The 25,441-nt window shown below is 34.5% G+C and overlaps 1 protein-coding gene across 1 annotated transcript; it reads left to right on the forward strand.

The window, feature by feature from the left end:
* The first annotated feature begins 2,363 nt into the window (after positions 1 to 2,363).
* On the forward strand, positions 2,364 to 25,169 carry LOC106056321 (phosphatidylserine synthase 1-like). The gene is made up of 12 exons (XM_013213016.2): positions 2,364 to 2,554; positions 5,656 to 5,747; positions 5,893 to 5,937; positions 6,078 to 6,196; positions 7,042 to 7,200; positions 7,534 to 7,685; positions 15,040 to 15,099; positions 16,079 to 16,273; positions 17,252 to 17,317; positions 17,418 to 17,517; positions 17,959 to 18,024; positions 18,687 to 25,169. Exons 1-12 carry the CDS (start codon positions 2,388 to 2,390, stop codon positions 18,972 to 18,974), a joined length of 1,509 nt encoding a protein of 502 aa, XP_013068470.2. The 5' UTR covers positions 2,364 to 2,387; the 3' UTR covers positions 18,975 to 25,169.
* The last annotated feature ends 272 nt before the right edge of the window (positions 25,170 to 25,441 follow it).

Raw genomic sequence — 25,441 nt, forward strand, 5'->3', positions numbered from 1 at the left:
TAGACTATTATATAAAATATAATGGTTTATTGGTGTACAAGTTTTCATACCTTGAAGTGACTCTGTCTGTAAGGCCATGTGTGAAAATATTCACACCCTTAAAAGTTGTACACAGCACTGAACTGCAATGCCAAAATTAGTATCTGCACAGGCAAGCATCATTTGTCTTGTTTTTTGACATTTTATAAGTGTATTTTATGTACATTGGTTTATTACCTCAGCTTATTGAATTCCATGTCAAGCTAGAGTAAAATATTCAGGCTTTTAAAAGTCATTTACTTGCCCCATGTTGAGCATAAACGAGATAACATTCCAATCCCACTCCCAACATACTTTGTCAGAGATGTCTGCTATAAGTAACCATTAAATATGTTGTAATTTTCTTTACTTGGAACACAAGATTGTCGAAACGTAGCTTTTAATTCATGAAATGTCGACCATTCAAAGTAATAAAATTAATACTAAAAGCATTGTCAGCTTTCTTTTTTCACTATGCATAATAAGCAATGAACATTCTTAAATAAATTATATCTTAACATTGTTTTAACCATATGGAGCTTTAAATTATAGAAAATTATTATTTTGTTTAGAATATATATTGTATTTATTCTTGTTTTTATATCATTGTTATTTATTACATAGATATGCATGATTGTTTTCAAAATTGTTGCACTTGTTTCCAAAGGAATAATAAATACACCTTATTCATTATATTTAACTTATATTTATGTGTAGTTTCTCCACGTAGACATATGAAGGATATTTAGTATCTGGAAAAATGTAACAGTAGACCATTGTCTTCCCTATTTATAAGTTTTTATACTGCAAAACTACAATGTTTTTCTTTTTCATTTATTGTATTATAGTTTTGTTTTGTTTTTTATTATTAATTTTGTTTCATAAAAGATAAAAATGATTAATATCAAGAAAATGTTGGTGATGTTGTTTTTTTCTTGTGCACTGTGGTCAGTTTGATCAGTATTATTTTCTTTATCCCCTATTTGTAATGAAATAAGTAAAAAAAAAAAATTTGAAACATTCTGGAATTGTCATTTTTTTTGTTACTGTGTTACTCTATTATTATTATTTTTTTTGTCTTATGATTTCACATTATAGAGTGAAGTTTAACCAAATCTAATGGAGACCTAATGAGGGGACTGAGTGGATAAGCACATGGCTTCCAAACCTGGGGTCCTGGGTTCAAATCTCTGAAGACTGGGATTTTGAATATCTGGATTTTTAGGGCACCCCTGAGACCACCCAACTATAATGGGTAACTGACTTTAGTTGGGGAAAGTAAAGGTGGTTGATCATTGTGCTGGCCACACGATACCCTGCTTGTTAACATCATCTGCCTCATAGATTGCAAGATCTGAAAAGGAAACTTTTTTTAATCGAGACATAACATTAACTAAAGTAATTTTTTAAAAAGTATAAATTCCTTCTTGAAGTTCATTTTATATGGTAAACTAAACATATTTTATTTGCCATTGAAAAAAAATATACATAGGCCTATATAAAAAATTAGCCAGTATAGGGATCAACCCAATTTTACCCAATAAGTAACAACTTGTGTGATGTTCTGTCAACGTAGCTAAGTACTAGATCTAGTAGCCTACCATGTGTAAACATTTTCGCTTGAAATAAATTATTGAAATGTTTACTCCCGCATTACAAGTGAGCTAACAGTAGGAATTGAAAAGCAAAACTTAGATCCAGTTGGCATTGTCTGACAACATATCATTGTAACAGTTTAGGTTACAGAAATTTCATTACATAGCAGATGTTGTCCAGTGTGAAAGTTTAAAAAAAAATCAATTTGAAATATAGTTATTGATATCATAACTTGTCAACACTGATCAACAAACTAAGGCAGCTCACTGACAGCTTAGACTCAATGGACTCCATGGTCCTGCTATGAAATTACTGTCAGGTGTTTGTCTACTTTCAAAATCTTTAGGAAATCTTAAGGTATACAAAAATTGGTCTATAATGTATATCTACTTATTGAATGCTAAAATTTTTTAGAGTTAGGAAACTGATCTAGCATCTACGACTTTTGTGCTTTTATATCTTATAATCTTATCTTATATAATACAGACGTTACTTCAAAAAAGAAGATGATTACGTCCTACGCGTCATGCATATTAACCAATGACTTAAATTCTGCCAAGTCACTGGTTTTCCTGGCTAGCTCAGGCAACCCATTCCATGCTCTAATAGGACTAGGGAAGAAATCTGTAATGTTGACAGCACTGTTAACGATGTCACTGATCGTTGCACATCACTGATATATATATATATAAAACAAAACAAAAAATCATGCTTTTAGTATAAAGCACTCTTTTAACACTGGAGATCAACGTCGTCAGTTACCAGATGCAGGTATGGCACCGTCCGCTAAGGATAGTGTCATTGAAGATGACCAGTACTTTAGGGTTATTATAAACGAACGCAGTGTAGACGATATTTCCTTGGATTTCTTTTATAAACCCCACACGATCACCTTGCTGGTTACATGCATCTCTGGTCTTCTTTACTTTGCATTTACAAGGTAAATAATCATTCATAATGATTTAGATCTAGATATAAATGATTCATAATCATCATCACATCATCATCAATGATCATCATCATGATGATGATCTGATGGGTTCAGATTGAGATTCAGTGTTGATTCAATTCAATTGATTCAGACTGTGTTGTCCACTGTTGTCACATTGTGACATTGTCATTTGTGTTTCTCTCTTATTTTCTGATTGAGTCGGTCACTGCCTTGTGTTGCCTTTGACTTTACTTTACTTTGAGGTACTTGAGGTACAAGCCTCAGTCTCACTCAGTGCATTTAATTTATTCTAGATTTTGATCTAGATCTAGCTCTAGAATGATTGACTAGATGTAGATGTCTATAATTATATATTTATAATTAGACTAGTCTAATAATAATTTAATAGATCCAGATTATTTTGATTTTGATCTAAAAAAATCTAGATCTATCTAGAATAATCTAGATCTATGTCTATTTCGTTTGATTTTGTTATAATTTTTATTTTTAAATCTCAAATCTAGAATTTTACTTTCTAGAATCTAGATCTATACATCTATTTAGACTAGACTAGAGTCTATTTTAGACTATTTCCAGGCCGAGGGCGCCTAGGACACACTAGGTGATTCCACTTCTTCACTTCTAGATACTAGAATCTTAGACTTACTTAGACTTAGGCCTTCCCGCGCCGTTCGGCGAATTGGACGGGAAGCTGTCTCCATAAAGATCTGTCACTGGCGATGTCTGAAGCCTCCTCCCACCAAGTGTCCACTTTTCTGAGGTCCTCCATGAAGGTGTGTCGCCAAGTAATACGAGGACGTCCCTGTTTGCGCTTTCCTCGTTTTGGCTTCCATGTTATCGCAACTCTTGGTGTGCGTAATTCATTTTGACGTAGAACATGTCCCGCAAACCTCATGCGACGCTCAGTCACAACCTCACTAAGTGTTTGACTCCCAGTTCGGCATAGGATTTCCTTGTTTGAGACCCAATCTGTGTAACTGACTCCCAAAATCCGTCTCAGCCATCTCTGTTGAGCCACATTTAGTCTTTTCTCAATTTTGACAGATGACTTCCACGTCTCACATGCATATGTAGCTGTTGGAATGACGATTGTGTTGAGAAGGTGTATTTTTGTCTCGAGTCCAATGGCTTGGCTAGTCCAAATAGGCTGCAGCCTTTGGAAAATGCTCCCTACCTTTCCTATTCGGCACACTACATCATGGTAAGCATCTCCATCATTTGTTATGATGCTGCCAAGGTACGTGAACTTGTCCAGCTCTTCAAGCTTTGACTCGCCAAGTCTGACGGGGACACCCTTTGCCTTATATCCCACTCGCATAATTTTAGTCTTATCCAAGTTTATGCGGAGGCCAATTTTGGGTGCCTCTCTGTCTAGGCTCTCCGTCATTTCTTGAATGCATTTATTTGTAGCCCCGAGTAGTGCAACATCATCAGCAAAGTCCAAGTCCGTCAATCTAGATAGATCTAAATCTATATACAATACTAGTACTAGTAGACTACTACTACTAGCTAGTTTAGTAGATCTGGATTAACTAGATCTGGCCTTAGACTCTAGCAAGGTCTTTAGCTATAGAGTAGTGAGTAGATCTGTAATCTATATTTGAGTCTAGATTCAAATTAGATTTTATTAGATCTACAATCTAGATATAAGTCTAGAGTTTACATGGCTGACATGACATGATTGTCATGATGTTCAAACAAAAATGATGATAGACTCTAGATCTAGTCAGTCAAGTGTCTGCTCTCTCTAGATATAATTGAGGTCTACTAGTCTTCTATTATATATATATAATTCATTACTACATTAATTTTGATTAGCAGAATTTAGGATTTAGGTCATTGGTTAACATGCATGACTAGAACTAGATGCATGACACATAGGACGTAATCATCTTCTTTTTTTTTTGAAGTAACTAATTGCCAAAAAAAAAAATTGGCCTCTAAGCTAATTGCTGGGAAAAAAATTAGTGGTAAGGTTTATTTATTATTAGAAAGATGCACATCTCTGCTTTCTTGCTTATAAGTCCAAACTAGCCAGCAGGAAGAAGCCATTAAGAAAGAGTAGAAAGTCACTGTGGCTTGTAAAAATATAAAAGGAAGTATCAGTATCTAAGTGATTCAATCAGACTGGCTCCAGTCATGTTAGTTAATTACAAGTACTTTTTACCATTTAAATGTTCATTCAATATATAAATGTATACTCTCCTGAGCTCCCTTTAAAAATGTCATATCCATACCCTTGACTAAGAAATCCTAACCCATGATCTCTCCTTATTATGGGGAGTATCAGTGTTTCTAGCTATGATGCAAAAAGAATACTATACATTATATTCACCAGCAAGAAAAGATTGGCCCAAAACTTTGAGCAAAAACAGCAATACTGCAAAAGATCCAACATGACTGTATCATTAGTATACTCAGCTTTTCAAAGATATTTAACAGCTATCTTTGAAATCATGGGAAATGAGATCACAAAATAGGGGCTTATTGATATGATTCTGTTTGTTTCAACATTGGTATCTACAGTTATTCAGTAGATTTATAAAGGATTATGTATTTGTAATCCTCCTTTTAAAGACTTGTTTTGTTACATGACTACAATATTGTTTTGTGAGTTAATTTTGTATTTTTAAGTCTGATTAGTAGAGCAGACTTTTTAAAATCAAGATTCTAGATTAGATATTAGTACTGTGAAAGTATAACATAAGTAACTGTAGCCTTGCAGAGTAGGTATATTACATTACATCCCATCTTGCTTTCCTCTGGTTGGTAGGCCTGCTGCGTAGGCTAATTATTAATGGAGCAGCCTAACCTATATATATTCAACTACTGCGACCATGTCCAGTATAAATGTTTAGTTTTGTGATAGATAGTGTCAATTAGTATTTTTGTAGTTTCACAATATTAAAACACCATACAAGTTCCATTTATTTTAATTGGCGATAGATATATAATATACATTTTGGGATAATGCAATATATTTCTGAAGGCATACAGTTTTTGAGTTTATGATAAATAATGATGATAAAAGCTCCAACTGATATAATATTTGTTTTTGAACGTTAATTACAAAGAAAATAATTTTTCAGAGATGATAGCAACCAAGAGCAGAATATTTGGAATGGCTTGAGTTGTGTCTTGTTCTTTTTTCTTATCATCAGTGTATTAGCTTTTCCTAACGGTAAGTAAGGCAAAGGGAAGTTATTCTTTTGTTAGTTAACTATTTTGTGTCAGAGGGGTAAGAATCATTTCTTGATAACCTTTTCTTTTATTAAACTTGACAATTTTAGAATTTATTCAATCTTTTTATTTTTGTTTTGTTTTAGGTCCATTCACAAGACCACATCCTGCAATATGGAGAATAGTTTTCGGTTAGTAAATTTCCATGCAATTTCTTTTTTTAATATTAATTGAGAAATTGGTTAAACTGTAGTTGTTTTGTTTGCTGTCATCACCAAATACATGTCCATAAAATCTGACTGAAAAGTATTTTTTCAATGATGTATTTTAGGTCTCAGTGTGTTTTATTTCATGCTCCTGCTGTTCATACTGTTCCAGACAAGGACAGATGTTCGAAAAATGATCATTTGGCTCTATCCAGAACTGAAAGATTCAGGGCCAGATGAAAAGGTTTGTTTCTTTTAATTTAAAAACTTAAATGTCAAATTACATTCTGTTTTAAAATAACTATAACTAAATATATTAATTTAATTTATTAAATTTTAAAAAGTTAAGTCACCTTCTTAGTTGAAAGTACTTGGCTCACTAGAAATTTAATATATCTCACCAATTTAACTTTGTTGGTCTTGCACTCTTATTGTAATGACTAGAAATGCATGGTGGAAAGCTAGTGTACCAGTTTACTGACAAACAATTATCAATCACTCCTTATCAAATAAAAAGCTCATTCAAACCCATTTGCAACCAACAAAGAAGCATACTCTTAAATCTTAAGGAAACTCCCCTGCTGACATTATGTCTCTGTGTCACAAACTGTATAAAAGCCTAAGGCTGCAGGGGAAAAAATATATATATATATATATATACACAGTGCTTTTTTTTTGTAACAAAATAGGTGCGGTACTCAGTGATGGATTGCCTAACTTTTTAACTACTAATAAATTAATAATAAACGTTAAAATACAAGAAAGGTAATAATTTTTTTCCCACATTGAAAAAGGTGCAGATACGCTGTGACCTTGCGTACTGTCACAAAAAAATCACTATATATTGATAATAGATATATATATTTCTTTAACCACAATGCTTACAAATGTGTCTTAAATTGTGCTAGAAAGAGTAAAGGATTTTAGTGAAAATGAAAATATGCACACATCTCCAAGAAAGAAGAAACATGAAAATGCAAATTAAAAAAAAAAGGTTATTTTGTATGTATCACTTTTGCTTTTACTTCATCGTATGATAATTGATATTGATTGGAATGAAATGTTTTTGTATGATGTATTGTTTCCTAGGAGTATGCAGTAAATTGCTCCGAGATCTCTGTCCAACGATTGTGGAGCAGTGTGGATGTTTTTATATTATGCCATTTTTTTGGCTGGGTCACCAAAGCTCTACTGATTCGGCATTATGGCATCCTGTGGACAATTAGTGTCATGTGGGAGATTACTGAGGTGAGATTTCATTGAAATAAATAGATTGTTGCAATTTTTCTAATACAAACTTTACAAGCAAGTTTTGAATACTGAGTACATGATTAACATGGCTGTTGTAGAAAAAAAAAGTTTTGTTAGGCATATCGATGCCAAAAAAAAAATCTTAATTTCTCAGGGAGGAAAGTAGGCCTGGTTCTGGTCATGAATTCACTTGTTTGCAGAACTTTCAAAAACTGTTCAACCTTCTAAAATTGGAAATGTTTTTTCAATAGTGTCAGACATGATAGTTTTTGTTTTTGTTTTAATATCTAACTGCCTTTTTATAACAAGCATTGATCTTTCTTTATACAGATAGCTTTTGCTCACCTGCTCCCCAACTTTGCTGAATGCTGGTGGGATGCCATTGTACTAGACATTCTTCTGTGTAATGGCCTGGGCATTTGGCTTGGCATGTGGCTGTGCCGTAAGCTGGAGATTAGGGATTATCATTGGGAGAGCATTAAGTAAGTAACATTACATTTTATTCATTTAGAAAGGCAGTATCAAATATAACTGCATGATGCCTAATAGGAAAAAAAATATTTCTTTTTTTTTTTTTTTTTTTTTTTTTTTTTTTTTTGAAATGGGTGCTTTGCTGTGGATGCCAGATTTGTAAAAAAAATTCGTATTAATCATAATTTAATGTATAGAGCGCTGTTAACAAACAAAATGTAGGATCAAGTCGCTGTGATAACAGGACAAGCATAAACACGAGAGCTAAAAAGAAAAACTAATCTAAAAAAGTTTTTAACTCAGTACAGTGTCACATTTCTTTGTACCATTTTATTGTCAATGCTAGCATGGTTCATAGCTATCATTGGTTGTCGAAACAAAGTTGGTTTCTAGCTTAAACTAAAACAAGTTAACTGGTTTAAGGTAATTTTTTGTAATGTGTTTGTTAAAATAATAATAGCAGTTATACACCAGCTATGCCCAACAATTTGATCAGTGTCATTACTGACCCAGTCTCTCTCTCTCTTCTGCCCCTGACAAACTTGTCTCTGTTACCACAGTGTTAGCACATTCATGTTGAACCTTGATGCACTCCAGTCCTGTGATCAGTAAATGTATTTCATGTAATTAATTTACTTTCATCTATTTATGTATAGGTAGTTTACTAGCTTCTATTTATAGTTAACATATAAGTACTTTACTTTCATCTATTTATAATTAGCATTTAGATACTTTATTTTCTTCTAGTTATAGTTAACATACAGTTACTTTACTTTCTTCTTATCTATTTATAGTTAACAATAAGTATTTTACATTCATCTCTTTAGGGTTAACATTGCAACTATGAGTTTAAAAAAAAAAAGGAACATTAATATTTTGTTTACTGGAATCACATTGTTTCTGCAATATCTTCCATTTGAACTGCCTGTTAGGACAGTGTCTCCCACCCTCTTTTAGCCATAGACAAAATTTCCTTCCATAATATAGTTCACAAACACAAGTCTAGCTTTTATCAGTCAATTGCCTTTGGTTTCACTACTCCAAAGAACCCAAGGGAGGGGGACAAACCTTACCCTACATCTCCAGTTGCCTGTTTTCTTGATTTCTGCTCTTCTGCTTTGCAGTGTTGCCAGGCTAACCAGAGATTCATGTCTTTTTGGTGGTGGTCTTTTTCTCTTATTTCCCTTCCTGTTAGGGTTCTCTTGTACCTCTTAGAACACTTCTGAATACATAAATAAGAAGGCTGTCAAAAAGTTGTTTTATGGATTTCAAAAGTGAAAGTCTGGAGACCATTGAAGTCTGCATTCCGATGCAGTAGTGTGTTTGAATGTGATAGTGCTTAATTCTGCTAGGATCAAGGCCAATGAATACTGAGTTACGATTTCTTAGATAATCCCTAAGTGGGAGAATAACTGATGGTCGAGCGTGCAAGGGAAGTAATTCATGGGTGGGCTCTACAGTAATGAACAAGCTTTTTATCAGGTTTTATAAAATACATATACACACACTCGTTTTATGTTGTATACAGTCCCAAGCAGGTATTGAAATGGTTTATTTGTAGGAATGTTCAATACATATGCACATTGTTAATTTGATCTGAGTGTGTCAATTCATTTCTAGTGTCTGTGCAACGCTAGATTTCAGTGACACAACTTCACAGTATCATTGTGTAGGCTACTTCAATCTAGTACTACAATAGAGGCTTCTTTTATTGAAGCTGGCTGGAAAAGGAAATCAACGGAAGATTACCCACACACACAAAAGTTGACCCAGATGTGTAGCTGTATAGTTATAGTTGTTCTTGTATGCTATCGTTCGGAAAGGGAGAAAACCGGGGCGGGGTCCACGGCTTCTGTCAATGTCACATTATCTCCGAACTGTGAGGCGACAACAAAGTCCAGTTTAGTCCATTGGTGCAGCCAGAGTCAAGTAGCCTTTTAGCTGGAGAAACTTAATCGTGTTAAGCCTCAGAGTAAATATCGACCAGGCCAGGATTTTAGAATTACTGCCTACCCCCAGGGCCGGCCTTAACAATTGCGGGGCTCTATGCGAAACGATTACGCGGGGCCCAGTCTGGGTAGGGATACAAGTGAAAATTAGGATTTTATATTAGAAAATAAATTCGTCTTTGCGTTTTATTCATTCTTTACTAAGTACAAAATCATGATCAAATTAACTTTAAGAGCCTTGCGTGTAGCGAAGTCAAGCAGTAGCCTATATCATTAAACCCTACATAGATCACGCCTAATAGCAAGAATTGCCAAATTGTTCGAGAATTGTTGACCTCAAGGAATTGAATGACACCCCAATATGAATGGGTTTGTTTGTTTCTTTGTTTTTTCCTATTTTTTATGCGTTTTCTGGAGAATTTAATAATTTCAGATTTCCATTAGCTCCTGGAAAATCAGTAGGCCGCGTGAACCCTGGTATAAGTTATAATGATTTAATTTAATAATTTACAAGTGCGAGGCCTACTGCGGCCACATAGGTTGCTGTGGCCTAAGGCCGACCCTTCTACCCACTATATCTAATATCCCCCACCCCCTAAAGAAATCGAAAGGTTATCGAGTAGATTGTGATATGTGTATGCGGTAGTTACGAGTCTACGGTTTGGACACTGCTAAGTAACGTGACTTGATGCTCTCATTGTCAACAACCGCTAGCCGTTTGTTTTCATTCACGTTCAATCAGTCTCTAGCTAAGCTCCCTCCCCACCCCACAAGATAACATGACTGGGAAGACAGTGTGTTTAAATGTGTGTTGTGGTGGGAGGAAAAAATTACAATGACTTCATCCCAGTGATGTCATGTCGCGAGCCGGACGTGACTCTGTCTGCGCACCCTCCCTGCTCCTTGCCCGCGGCCTTTTAAAAATTCTTTTTCCCATTGTCACTTTGTTTTATATTTAGAGTAACCTTACATGTGTATGCATTCATGGGCGGGTCAGCAGATGGTTTCTATTTCTGTTTCGTGCGAGTGTTTGGTTAAAAACAATCAATAGCTTCTACTCAGCACGAAGGCAGACCCGCGCTTATTGCCCCCCAACCCCAGTCAGCCCAATTCGACAGTTAGTTTTGATCTCTTTAACATGGCGCAACCCATTGTAAGAAGGGGGGAGCGTGGTTTGCTTGGGGGGTTACGTAGATAGGAGAGAGAGAGAGAGTGTGTGTCGTGTTAGCCCAGTAGAAAAAAAAAACGACAACCCCAAAGACTTGAAGGTCATGATGGACACGAAGTATGTCTACCTTGATTTGGCTTTCATTCATGGGTCACAATTTAATAAGTAGGACACATTTACTACTTGCTCGAACTGCAATGCAAATGGTAGCACCGCAGAAGCTTCTCCTCTTTTCTCTATAACACACACACACACACAAACCTTGTCCCACCTCAGAGACGTGACACTGCGGGTGAGGATTTGTTCATTTGCAAGTTGCATCTCTTCGTACGCTAATGTGAAGGTTACGTGGTTGCTGGGACAATGAATGAAATCTGTTTGACATGAATAATGGCAGCAGTACTGAGGGTGAGCTTTAGACAAAACGAAACTAAGGCAAAGTTCAATTCACCACTTTGTTTCCCCCATTAAAACTTTTGTGTCTTCTGGGGCGGAAGTTACGAATGTTACTCGTCTGCTTCGTGCTATCTGCGGAAAAGGGAGCTACTCTTATTAAATGTTCCAACGTTCTGCTCCCATTGTCAATAACATGCATGCTTTCATTAAAAAGGAAACGGGGGGGGGGGGTTAAATCAACGAAATTTTACAAAAATAGTTAAAAGTGCTGCGAAGCTTGGTTAATGAAATAACTGCCCTTGTATTTTAGTATTAGAATTTCAATTTCTAGCCTCTGGGCTTTAATCATTACTGAGCTATGTTGTATTTTATTAGGGGAAGAAGAGTCCGCTAGCTATAATTCTCGCAACAGGAGATAAAACCGTGACCTTTTTGACTGAAGTGGGCCTTGGATGAACACATTCAGCATACTACGCGACAATGAAGCTTCACTTTGTAGAATAGTAGCTATTTCGGGAACATAATCAAAGCAGTGTAAAGAACCAGACACAACAACCTAAAGTAATGCTCCTTGTCCCTAGAAGCAAACAGTACAGTTGTGCCAGACCATGTCCAGAACAAGACATCTATGCACCCCTGCCGCCATCTGCTCGGACTAACTGTGACTAATCTCTGTAACCCAGCAAGTATCCAGCACTAGGAAGCGATAACCTGTAACATTAGCTAGCTCCCATTTTTTTCTTTTCACCCTTCTATTACAGTGTCCCTCAGTAGCGTGTTTCTCAAAGCATTCTATACGTGAACTTTGAACTCTGGTCCTGTATTTGGACATTTATCTGATTACATCACAACGAAAAAGAAAAGAGAGTCTAAGTTGTTAGCTGTTGTGTTTTTACCACATTGACAGTCTTCCAATCGAGTGAATGGCATTGCCCAATGATACACACAGATCGATACCAGCCGATTTTCACTAGCGACCGTAGACAACGCTCCCCGTCACCTCGTACACACACACACACACACACACACTTCTACCAATCATTGGCACTTGAACATTGTCCTGCTTAGGTTTGATTGGAAATGTATGTTTAGTTTTCTCTTCTTTGTCAATAAGTAACAGAAGATTGAATGAGCTACCAACTTGCCGCATCCATCTTTTTTGAGAGCGCAGGCTGTTTTCAATAAAGAATTGGGAGATTGAATGAAATGAGCACATTTGTAAACTAAGGGCTTGGTGACATAGTGTAGAATTGGGAGATTGAATGAAATGAGCACATTTGTAAACTAAGGGCTTGGTGACATAGTGTAGAATTGGGAGATTGAATGAAATGAGCACATTTGTAAACTAAGGGCTTGGTGACATAGTGTAGAATTGGGAGATTGAATGAAATGAGCACATTTGTAAACTAAGGGCTTGGTGACATAGTGTATCCCTCCGCACACCCTTTGTATGCTACAAATAAAAGGCGCGTATGAGCTGAAAAAAGGGGGGGGGGGGAGAGAGAGTCTTTTAATAACAGCCACTAATAGCATGGTATTAACAAGGTTTCTTAATCCAGACAAAAATGTCTCGCTCAGTCGTTCAGTTCACGAACAGAATTGAAGTTTGTTCGAGAAATGAAATGTTCAGAGGTAAGGTAGCTTTTAGATGGCTCGAGGCCTGGTCACTACAGCGAGTATTTACTTCAAACATTCTAAGAAGAAGCGTGTGTATCAAAAAGTGGCAAGAGTGTGTGCGTGCACGCCGCCGCCGCTTACTCGTAAGAACATTGTCGTCTGCCAGCTTCGCGCACGTCTAAGTCGGCGTGCCCTTTTGAAAAAATAGAACTGTCCTGTACACCTGTAAATGCTGTTAGTCGCTACTTTGTCCAAAGCGTCTTGTTACACTGCGATAGGGTGATGCCGTAGTATAATTAAAGTCGTACAAATATAGCCTATGTATAAATATCACCAAAGAACGATGACGTGTGTTTAGTTTGGTGAGTTTGCTTGAGATTTGACTTGGGGGCGATGTGGAAAGTGTTTAGTTTGGTGAGTTTGCTAATGACATTTTCAACTGACAGACAATGACAGCTAATATTTACTTTCAAGACGGAGACAAGTCTGAGCGCGGAGATATTACTGAGGGATACTAAGGGGGGTAAATAGAGGTGATCAGGGGAGATAATGATTTTTTTTTTTTTTGGGTGGGGGTTCTTTTTTTCTCTCTACATTGAGGTGTCTCTATCTCAGGACTCCCTTGCAGTGTTTATATCACGCTTCTAGGAAATCTTTTCAAATCACTCTCTTTTTTTTTTTTTTACTTTGGGAGAGAAGGGGGTAGGGTTGTTGTTTGACTGTCTCGACACCTTTGTTAGCTGTGAGCTCAGACATTTCTCATCTATCTTTTGATACATTGAAACAAACAACTCTGATTTCTTAATGATAGCTTTAAGTAATAGATCTTAGTAGTTTTTATTTCTTACTAACAATCTGACAAGACTTTATTTTAAGGGGAGACAAATGTAATGCTTGGGGAGGTGTATCAAGTGTGCATATTGAGAGAAGTAGAAATAAGATTATTGGATTGTTCTATTTAAGTCAAAGTAGAAAGTACATGGCTTGTACTCATTACAGAGTAATAAAATGTTCTATTTAAGTCAAAGTAGAAAGTACATGGCTTGTACTCATTACAGAGTAAAAAATGTTCTATTTAAGTCAAAGTAGAAAGTACATGGCTTGTACTCATTACAGAGTAATAAAATGTTCTATTTAAGTCAAAGTAGAAAGTACATGGCTTGTACTCATTACAGAGTAATAAAATGTTCTATTTAAGTCAAAGTAGAAAGTACATGGCTTGTACTCATTACAGAGTAATAAAATGTTCTATTTAAGTCAAAGTAGAAAGTACATGGGTTGTACTCATTATAGAGTAATAAAATGTTCTATTTAAGTCAAAGTAGAAAGTACATGGGTTGTACTCATTATAGAGTAATTTTTAAAAAGTCAAGTTAGACTTTCAGACCTTTCAATTAAATCCTGATAATTGGGTCTTCATTTTTAATTCTTAAAACAATCTTCATTTCATATCCTAATGACAGCTAGTATTTTGTATTTATGATCTAGAGGACACCTTCATGGGTCTTCCTTGAAGACAATTAAGGTGGTTGACCATTGTGCTGGCCACATGACAGAATACTTAACTATTGGTTACTCATGAACTCATCAACACCAGACATATCAAGGTCTCTGAGAAAACATTTACTACTTTGTTTCTCAAGTGCTAAATGATCCACCTTTGAAAAAGTTCCTAAATTCAACTTCTTCAATTCTTGTATTCAACTGTCGATAAAATTATGTAGGCTGCACAAAAACTTACACCTATTTTAAAAATAGTACTCCACCAGGACTCAAACCCGAAACCTTTGTAACGGCAGCCAAATGCTAATCCATTTACCACTATCTATTACTTCCAAGCGCAGTCTTTGCTGAAATGCCACATAGTTTCTGCTCATTGTTTAAACACACCTTTAAAATAAACTTTTAAACTTCATTTTAAATAATCCTTTCAGACACGGTCATAAAGTAAATGTAGAGATTTCACCAATTTCTTTGTCTGGCTATATGGGAAAGTTTTGTTGCCAGCACAATGACACACTACTTTTAATGTGTGTTCAGCGGGTCTGTCCATTGAAAATTAGGAAACTCAGGAATTCCCTCATAAAAAAAGTTTAAAATCTTACTTAGGCGCTAAGGTCTCCTTAATTCAGAAGCCTTATCCCATTTGAGCTTTTTTTTTTGCTAGATTTATTTATTCTGTTTTTTTCTTTATATATATTTTATATATACATTTATCTTTTTTTTTCTCATCAGAGACATTCATTCCACAACTGGAAAGTTGCGTCGAGCCGTCTTGCAGTTTACACCAGTCAGGTAATTGACTTTTAGTTCTAGTGAAGACATTGATATATATTTGTATTATTATCTCTCTTAATGTCACTCGAAAAATTGAGTGAGCTGCCATCTTGATACGTGTCATTATTTATTTCGCAATAACCTATGTAACCTTGTGTGTATTCTGTAATTGATATGTTTAATATCATCTTACAAATTGTATTAATTCCTTATATAACCTGGCATATTTTTATACAGTCTTGTCACCCTAGACTTTACAATTGCATTGGACCAATAAATCTTAGTATGGTTTTCAAGGTTGTCTTTATGCTATATGCATATAAAATAAAATGTATATCTTCAGTTAATACAAATTCTTGTAAAAAAAAATTGTAGAAGTAACTTTTAGTAGTTAAGGTATAAGTGAAAGGTTACCTCTTTCAGACCTTGCAGTCTATGGGTGCGTGTGATGTGAAGGTGATCTGTTTCTATGGTTGAGGGTGTCATTTGGTCAATAACTGGGGCCTAAACTATTAAGCTTCAGGCAGGAGGGGCTCATTAGCCTTGGCTGGTTATACCCACCTAGGAGGAAGAAAACTCTGAATTGAAACCTCTGCTGCCTTGATGCTATACCCAAACATGGAAAAGGCTTTAGGAGTGAAAACTGAGGAAAAACCAGGAGCCGGCACACTTAGGCAGCTTGCAGCACACAATGCTACACCCTGGCAGAGTTTGCCAAACTGTATTAGCACTTGCTGGGGGGGTGTTCTAAAAATTCTGAAATTCAAAATCCAGTCGTCACAGAGATTCCAAATCAAGACCCCTCAATTAGAAAATTCCTTACCCCTCAACCACCATGCTTACTTTTCAGCAGTTACTAACCCTTATATTCTCATGATCTGAATAACCAAAAGATTATAATATTTAAATAAAAAGACAATGTTACAGAACTAAAAGATGTGATTCTTTTTGACAGTCAATCTCAGTTTTTTTTAATTTTTTGTTCTTCACTCTTCAGCTGGGTGTACGTGCGATGGATGGACCCCAACTCTACCACTATGAGAATTATTGCTGTCTGGATTCTGATTGTTGCTTTCCAGATGGTTGAGCTCAACACATTCTTCCTGAAGCACATCCTGTACATCCCTCCTTCACATATGTTGAATCTGATACGCTTGCTGTTGATCTGTCTCATATCAGCACCCACCATAAGGTAAATGTTTTGCTTTCATTTGATTTTTTTTTTTAATATCTACTTATGTGGTATATAAGCATTTTGATTTTTTGTTGAGTCATTTGAATGTGTAGGGTGTTAACTGTTGCAGTAGTGAAGGTTGTAACACATAAAATATTAGTCAAATCACTGTCAGTGAATGTTTATCTAAAAGGATAACTATTTTGACAACATATGAAGTTTGAGTAAGGCTCATTGAAACAGTCTAATTATAGTTAGGCTGGTGTAGTATACTTAAATTTTGGTCAGTGTGAAAGAGTTTTTAGAATCATGCACACACAATTACAAGTTTTTGTGCTAACCATTGTATTGTGAATTATAAATAAAATGTTTGAAATAGTAGAATTATTTCAAGTTGTTTTAATGACATCTATGTATTATTATTATAAACTAGAGTTCTGTATATGTAGTATATGTTTGAAGTATGCTACCATACTCGAATTACAATCCACAACATGCAAACTCTCCACAAATTTACTTCATTCAACAAATAGACATGTGTATTTCTTGGATTATATTCAGAATTTAGGCTTATGAAAGAAATCTCTAGATAAAAACAATTCAAGATAATCTAGCTTAAAAAGGTGTATATCATCATCTGCTGCTAAAGCAAACAAGAGTGAAGTCTCTTTTTTATTTTTTTTACTAGACTAGTAGACATTTTTATAGTACAACTATTTATCATTTTTCACATCGTTCTCATAGTACTTTTGAATACCATCTAAACAGCTGTGGTGATATGTAATTACTTTAAAATTAATCTAGTGAGCTCACACCACAGACTGATTATTAGAAGTAGTTTTTAAAACGTACAAGAACGCTCCTTGAAAAGGCAAAAATGTTTATTCTCTAAAAATTATTTTTTCTTAATAAAATTACATAATCTAAGGACATTAACATTTGTGACAGAACTTTGAACTTTATGCATTGTATAAACTTATATTTATTTTCATTCAGGCAGTATTATGTCTATGTTTCTGACACCAGATGTAAAAGAGTTGGAACTCAGCTTTGGGTTTTCTGGTGAGTATATACTTTGAAACTGAGCTGAAGAAATAAAAGAGATACTAAACTATATAAGAAGCTGTGGACTTTACTAACTATGTATCTGGTTCTTTCTCAGTGCCATTATGCTGACAGAAATGATAATTTGCATCAAGTTTGGTTTGCAGATGTTCCGACAGACAGTAGCCACTTATGTTATAACATGGTTGTGTGTTCAGGTAAACAGAGGCTGCTATTTTATAAGGAAAATGAAGTTGTTGAGTGCTAAAATTCAGTTTTGGGACTCATATTCTAATAAACAGCATATTCTTGATTATCTTGAACATTCTTCTTGTAGTCTATAATTGTGTTTATGTTTCTATCTTCCGCACAGTAGATTTTTTTTTTTAAAAGTGTAACAGTTGTCTGAGCAGAATGACTAGTTTAATTATTTATTAATTTAGCTAATCAACATCTGAAATAGCTGTCATTATTATTTGATTATTTATTTGAAATAAATTATTGACATGACTTGTTGAAATATTGTATCAGTTTTACTTGATAGTTTAAAAAAAAAAAAAGAAAGAAAAAACTTTCCATTTATTGTTAATTTGAAGTCAAACTGAATTTCCATTTGTTTGAATCAATAAAATTATCTAATCTTAATTAATTTTTTTCAGATGGTTGGCAGCTTTGTGTGTATTTATTTGTGTGCCCTGTTTGCTGAGAGGTGGAACAAATGGAAGGTCAGGATTTTTATGTTTATCATAGTTTGGATGGAACTTTTCATTTCACGGATTAACCTCAAAAACACACCAATCTTAGCTAATAGATAACCCAATTGAAGAAGATTTCCTTTTTATTTATTTTGTTTTAGTTCTGAAACATCATTATATATTCCTTTGAAAATATCTTTGGTTTGATGTAATCTTATGACTATGGATGATCAAAATAGCTGGGTGCTCATGAAGTTCTGTTTTAGCTTTAAGTGGGGATGTTGGCATTTTTTTTATAACACTGCACAAATATTTACAGACACAAACACTATAGATACAATAAAGAAATTGTAATAAATCTGCTGGAAATGATCATGAATAAAGTCGACAAAAGAAGGGGGAGATGAATTGCAAAAGTGGGTTGTGATAAATGGATTTAATTTTTAGTTTATCACAATCTCTAGGGTCTAGTAGCAAAACACTTGTGAAGAGCTAAAGATCTTGATTTTAGGGACAGTTTTGAGTGCGAAGGCATTAGTTTTGAAATATGAAGCTTTTAGGTTGTTGTGCTGACCAAAACAAAATAGTGAAAAGACGACTAGGGTTTGATGAGTACTACTTTAATTTACCTTATCAAAATATGTTTTTCTTTCATTGAGCATGATTTTATCATTGAATATCTATTTGTATAGTATGACCATGATATGGATTCTCCTATACGAAAGCCAAGAATGAAACCATCCATGCCACCCATTGACAACAACTCAGATGGGACAATGGACTGTGCCTCTGGCAGAGACACACAGAGTAGCAGGAATAAGATTGACAAGGAGAATGGATCAGTGAAAGATGTTGGAAAATCCAGCATTGGTCTCTCTCACTCAACCAAGGCTCATAAACTCAGGTCAAGGTCACACTCTGACAAAAAGGCTCATGTTTCAACCAACGTCAAATCCAGCATTGGGAACGGAAGTTTATAATGATGAGCTCATTGGTCAGGACATTGTATTTTATTCAAACTTGGTGAACATTTGTCAAGCAGTGTTCACTATTAGATCGCATTTTTTTCTAATCTTCCTAAATGTTGTTATTTTAAGTCGGTTGTAGTCACAGAATAAACTCACACAGAATGAGCTTTTAATCTACATAGAAAGTTGAAGCCACCATTTTGATATTAGTTTATAATGTTAAACATGAACATTTGTGCAATGGCCCATGGTCCCAAGCAGACGTAAGAATTTTTCCTAAGAATGTTTTTGAGTCCATCTGGTTGTGTAGACGAAGTTATTTTTCTGTTATTGTACACCATTTCAAAACATGAGCTGTATAATAAGAGATTAAAAATGTATTTCATTTGCCCTTTTGGGTACTTAAAAACAATCACTTTCTCTTAAATTATATTTCATTTGTACTAAAAAGCAGCTGCCAAACATAAAAACGAATGTTAAGTCTTTATAAAGAAAGGTGAAAGTAGTTCTGCTCACAGTAGTGTAAAACTACTCATTCTGTGTAAAGTATACTCTGTAGTTGTAGTAACAATTTGTTAGGCCTGTTATAAGTGTATATTATATTCACATTTTTATTATCTCCCATTTGTTACAATTTGAATACTCTGGTGGTGCTTCTGCATTCCTAGTAGCTAGGTCGGGGAGAACGATAAAGTCTTTCTTGGGCAACATAAAGAAATATGTAAATAAAACTTGTATAAAATTGCATAAAAAATAAATGAAAAACAAAGTGTAAGGGAATGGACGTAAAGTATTGAAATATAAAGTTTGTTGAATTAATCTAGCATTGAGTCTTCTGTTCCATGGATACTTGGGTATTTTACTTAAAGAAAACAGAAAGCTCAACAGCTATTTTGACAAGCATCCTATTATTCATAAACCATATCCTCTATGAATGCCCCTTCGTAACCCTCAGGCATACCCTACTTCCACTACAGCCCAACATAACCAACACCCTGTATGGCAGTGCTGAACAACTGAAGAAAGCACTTTTTTTTTTCCTTGGCACAGTCTACAAAAGAGCTCAGCAGCAATAAAGCTGCCTGTAATGAAGCTAGTTAAGGATAACTCCCTTTGAAGAATACAAGTTGCAATAATGCATTATATTACACACTAAGTGTGTATCAGTTCAAACCAACTTACTTCAGAACTTTGTGTTACCAGACTGTGTGGAGAAGCAGATTTAATGCTAGGTGCTCAAGCTTCTTAAATGATTTGGTGACAGAATAGAACAGCATTAGGCTGCTAGGCAAGAATCTCTAGTATGAATCATGGCTATTGTAAAGATATTTTAACTCAGGATTTTTGGGGGGATTTTTTGGGGCATCCCTGAATCAGTAAAAAGGATTCATGATCATGTTTTACTCTTTTCAACTTGAATCGATGGTTCTCAACTAAATAGACTTTTCTAGATCTTTTCTTAATATTTCTTCCTTCTCCACAGTGTACTTTTAGGTTTCACTATCATATAAGCTTTTACATTTAGTAATAGTCTGCAAGTTGTCTCATCATTACTTAAAGATGGTTGCAACTGACCTTTCTCAACTGTCATTAACTATAGGCATGTAGATGTTCCACTGTTCTCTTCTTCCTGACACTTCAGGTACAATTTTTGATCATGTAAAAATGCCTTGATGGCACTTTTTTTTAGTGGTGACCTGGATTCATCATTTGTAAGTGTTCTTCATTTTAAAACTTTGAGAAGCGATTATTGTCATTGAATCAAAGCGCATTGTAGCTATTTATAGCTTCAGAGTCACCCGCCGATATTATTAATGTGAATGTTCCTTCATATATTGTCTTCTCTTTTTCGTTTTCTTTTTCTTACAAAATTCTTGCATCTATGTACATATAAACCTAGTTATGCACAAATCACTCTTTCATATGCTTGTTTTTGTTTTGTTGGTTTGTTTTTTTTTTTTAAGCATTTTCATATTATGCGGAACATTTCTAATGCTGTTGAACTTTTTTTTTTTTAACTTTTGGCATTTTTCTTTTATGTATGATATATGCTGAAATGGAGGTGATTAGATAGATAACTGAGCCCAGTGTATTTATCAATGAGCTATTGACACAACCTATCATAAAATTATCATTACTAAGCTATCTACTAAAGTTAGTCATCTCACTTCCTAACATATCAATTCCCAGTAAGTTGTTAGAATCTACTAGCACTTTTTGGTCCAGTGTGTTCAATTTGAGTTGATTCAAATTTTATAAATAATGTGTGTGTGTGTATAATAGGACACATTTTTAAATGTTCTTCCATATTTTTATTTTGCCAAAAGCTCTCTTTGTATTTATCAGTTTTTATCCCTTTTTTTAATGTCTTGGTGCAGAATTGCAGTTTGTTTGAATAAATGAAAAAATGTGTTATATTTTGTTTATCTTTGACACATTCTTGAACTCAGATATTTGTACGTTGAAAAAAAACACTTTGAAGAGTTGTCTTCCCATACCTTGCTGAAAATCAGGAGAAAAAAATGTTTTGTCATCATGTAGGAACTTAGCTTAATCCTCTTGGCAGTATGCACTGGGCTGAAAATGCTATAGATAAACAGCACATGTTCAAAATCCATTTATTAGAATGTTGTAAAAGTGTTGCCTTTGCCCAATGTAGGAACATATCATGCAAAAAGCTGGAAATCTTGTCACTTATTACCTCAGTACAAGTTTTCGGAGTTTGTGGATTACTCTTTTTTTGTGACTGTCACCCTCAGAGCTTGCCAAATCATTCTAACTTGAAAGATTTTTTTTTCTTTACTGAAGTATCTGGTTTCCTTAAACATTAAATGGTCATCACAGCTGGGAGTTGTGCTGGACACACAATACCTTCGCAAGCTTGCTTGGTCATGTAGCATGCACTCATGTTTGAACTCTCTCTGCTGTCATCCCTGCCATTTTGCAGGTAATAATCTTCATTTCTGAAGAAACATCTGAAATATCTAAAAGGAAGTTCTCAGTTGTACTTGCTCTTTGCTCCTGAGATCCTGAGACATTTGATTGCCTAACTAAATAGTGAGGAGATGTAGACTGCCAGGCAGCATGTTTACTTTGACGCCAACTTTGAAGACTGACTTGTTGTAAGATGGCATTGGATTTTGTTTACCTCTTTCTTGCATTTTAACATTTTGTGTATGAATTGACTTGAGGTCAGAGCTCATCAGTATTTTCCCTGTGTTACATGAATGCTTATTTTTGGTTTTTAAATTATTTTCTCATTATCAAACTGTTCTTAAGTATTTCTTTTTAATTTGAGTTTCAGAAAAGGATAACTTGACTTGTATATTGAGAATGATGTGAATAAGATTTATAAACTGTTCTCATATCTAGATAATAGAAGTTGACAGGTTTTTAAGGATTAATATAAGTCAAAACTTAAACCATCTTAACTTAAGCTCATTTGGGTAGACATGTTTAATTATGTAATTTGCGTTTAATACAACAAATGTCTTTTTTTTTCTTATTAAAGCTTATGAATGTTATTGAATAATATAATAAAGTTTTTGGTTAGGGTTAAGCTGGCCCACCCTCAGTGGTAGAACTACTATGTCTTGTACCATTTGTGCGAATGGTGATAGTCCGCAAAGGAGGTCCACTCTCTCCTTCCAGCTGATGGAGTATTAGAGATAAAAAAAAATGTGATTAGTAGTGATCATCACCACAGGATCTGACTGAATTAATTTATAGCTATTACTAATATAGCAATGGATAATAGATATTGAAATATACATTCAAAAGTAAAAATATTTTTGTGTTTTAAAAAACATAAATATATTATTTTTGTGTCTTTTATTGTAATTTTTTTTTTTACAGTAGCCAAGCTGAAAAAAATGACTATTTTATGTCATTTAGATTAGTTGCATGGTTTTAATGAAGTAGATACTGGTGTTGTGATCTGCACATCTGCTTGGTTTTCACTTTGTCACATTTATAACTTATTGGTAGCTCATTCTTTTGAATGTACATGGGCATTTTATTTGTGGTCCACAAGACGTTTTTCTTTTAATTATGGACATCCTGGATGAAAAAAAAAATATTTTTTTTCTCATTTAAGGCCAGTTCACTTTCATTATGTGTAAGACAGAAGACATTTGTCAGTATTTATTATAAAGTTATTTAATTAATTAATTGCAACTCAACTATGTTTGTTGGTTTGATACATAAGAACAGTGTTCATTTACCATATTCCCAGGTTCAAGCTCAGTTATATTTATTTTGTCATTCGTTTAGCGTACCAATGGACCCTTCAAAACTGGTTTGAGGGGAAGAGTCCAATCTGTATTCTTGATGCCACATTCCATTTAGATGTAAAGGAGACACACATTTGAAGGAGTATTCTCTTATTGACTCTTAAAGAGTTGCATTGGATTTTCTTTTATAATCTGATTATAGCTATTTTCTATATCTATATTTGTTTTTGCCTTTCTTCAGTTAAATGTCTTGTTCAAATCTATTTGTCTGAGAAATCTCTAGTTGAAAAGCTTTTTTATTTTTATATTCGGAAAAAATACTTATCTTATTGTCCAACATAAACAATTTTTTGAAGCAAAGTCACCCCATTTCACGGTACCAGTATTATTAAATACAAAAAATGAATTTCTGAGATACTCAGAATATGATGTTTCTTTCCGCATGTATTTGGTAATTTTTTCTGCTTCTGACAAGATGTCAGCTTTACCATCTTCCATACTCTGTTTTCAGAATTGGTGGTGTCTATCCTTGTCTCTCTGTATATAGCTTGTAGTGTCACCATCATCATCATCATCAAACTCCATTAGAGTGAGGGCTTGAGAGGCTCAAATCCTCTCTTGCAAAAGCCCTGGACAGAAACCCTGCTGTCTTGCGTAGTGCATAAATGTCGCAGCACTGTGTAATTTAGAGCTTCATCTTCCCAGCTGTTACCAATGTAAGAATAACTTATATGAAGTGAGTGGGGCATTCTTAAGGTTGCTGCTTTGACAGCAGCATTACGCAATGTTTTATTAAAGATCGTCTGGGGGGTTAGTGCCCAGGTATTAAATGATCAGGAAATTCAGTATCTGGGGTTCATTTGTGATGTTACCACATCTCTCCACATAGTGTGGTCTAGAGATAGATCTTCCCAACAGCTGGTGTCCACTAGCATCGGATTATGTGTTAGAGATGAGGGTGGTGAGTTTATAACCAATTTCCTCTGAGAATGACTTTTAACCTTTAAAACGTATGTGGTAGTTTAGCATCTAAACATCAGAATTGTATATCCATTTGGTATGCTTTCATTGTAAACTTGCTCAGCACTCTAAGGGTTAAGGTTGGTTCATCCTCTTTATGGGAACATGACTTAGTTAATGTAGCTCTGTGTGAGGGTGGTGAATAAACTGGGGAGTCAATCATGGTTTTGTATGGCTTGGTTTGTCTTGCCATCTGAATTTCTGGATACAACCAAAGTAGTGTGCTCTTTGTAAACCTCTATCTGTTTTTGTGGTAGCATAAGCATTTTCCAAATGCCAAAGAACTCAGTCTAGAAAAGGTTGAAGCAGGCTTTCCAATGTGTTTTTCACTGATCTGTTTTTCTGTAGGTTTATTTGTAAGAAAACACTATGTCAAAGAAAAGAATTCTAGTTAAAGTAAGATAGCTGAGACTCATAAATAGTTCTGCCTTCTACTATATATGATATGACTGCAACATATTTTTCACGTCCTTGATTTGAGGGGTCCATTGTTTAAAAAATGTAGAAAATAATTTGAAGCACAGTGCAATATTAATCAAGGCTTTTAAGCTGTTGGGCTAATTTGATGTCCACTGTGTGAAAAACCACTGTGATCTAGTGAATAGGTTTTTAAGTGTTAGACAATTGCTTAATATTTATTTGAGTTGGTTTAGTTTAGAAACTGATTCTATGTTTATTTCTGAAGGTCTTCATTTTGTGAACAGATTCTAAATGTTATGTTTATAATTATTCTGCATTGGTATAAATTTGTCATCTGGAATCCATGTGGAGCAGTCAAAGTAGTAATGGGTGGGTACTTATGGAAAGCTTTTGCTGTAAGTGGTAAATTGGTTTTTGGGATATGGTGTTACATAAAGGAAACATATTACAAGGAAAATTGTAGACCAAAAAAATGTATTTTTAAATTAATTTGTTAGAGATCTAGTTATGTTTGTAATAAATCTTTTTAATGACATTTGTTTTCTTCATGTTTTTTTAACTTTTTTTTTTTAAGTCAAGTAAAAGCAATACAGTTTTTACACACCAAAAAGTACAACAAATTACTAGAAAAAGGATACAAACCTCAATATACTCACCAGATGGTTAAATGATCAAGTGTCTAATGTATGTTCTGCCCATAATATAAATATCCCAAGACAGTTCTTTACTTACTCATCTTGTAGATTTAGTGGTTCAATTCAATGTATATGCCCAAACACATCTTAAGGATACTTTATTCATGTATAC

The sequence above is a fragment of the Biomphalaria glabrata genome, chromosome 17 (genome assembly GCF_947242115.1).
Source record: "Biomphalaria glabrata chromosome 17, xgBioGlab47.1, whole genome shotgun sequence".
Lineage (NCBI taxonomy): Eukaryota > Metazoa > Mollusca > Gastropoda > Planorbidae > Biomphalaria > Biomphalaria glabrata.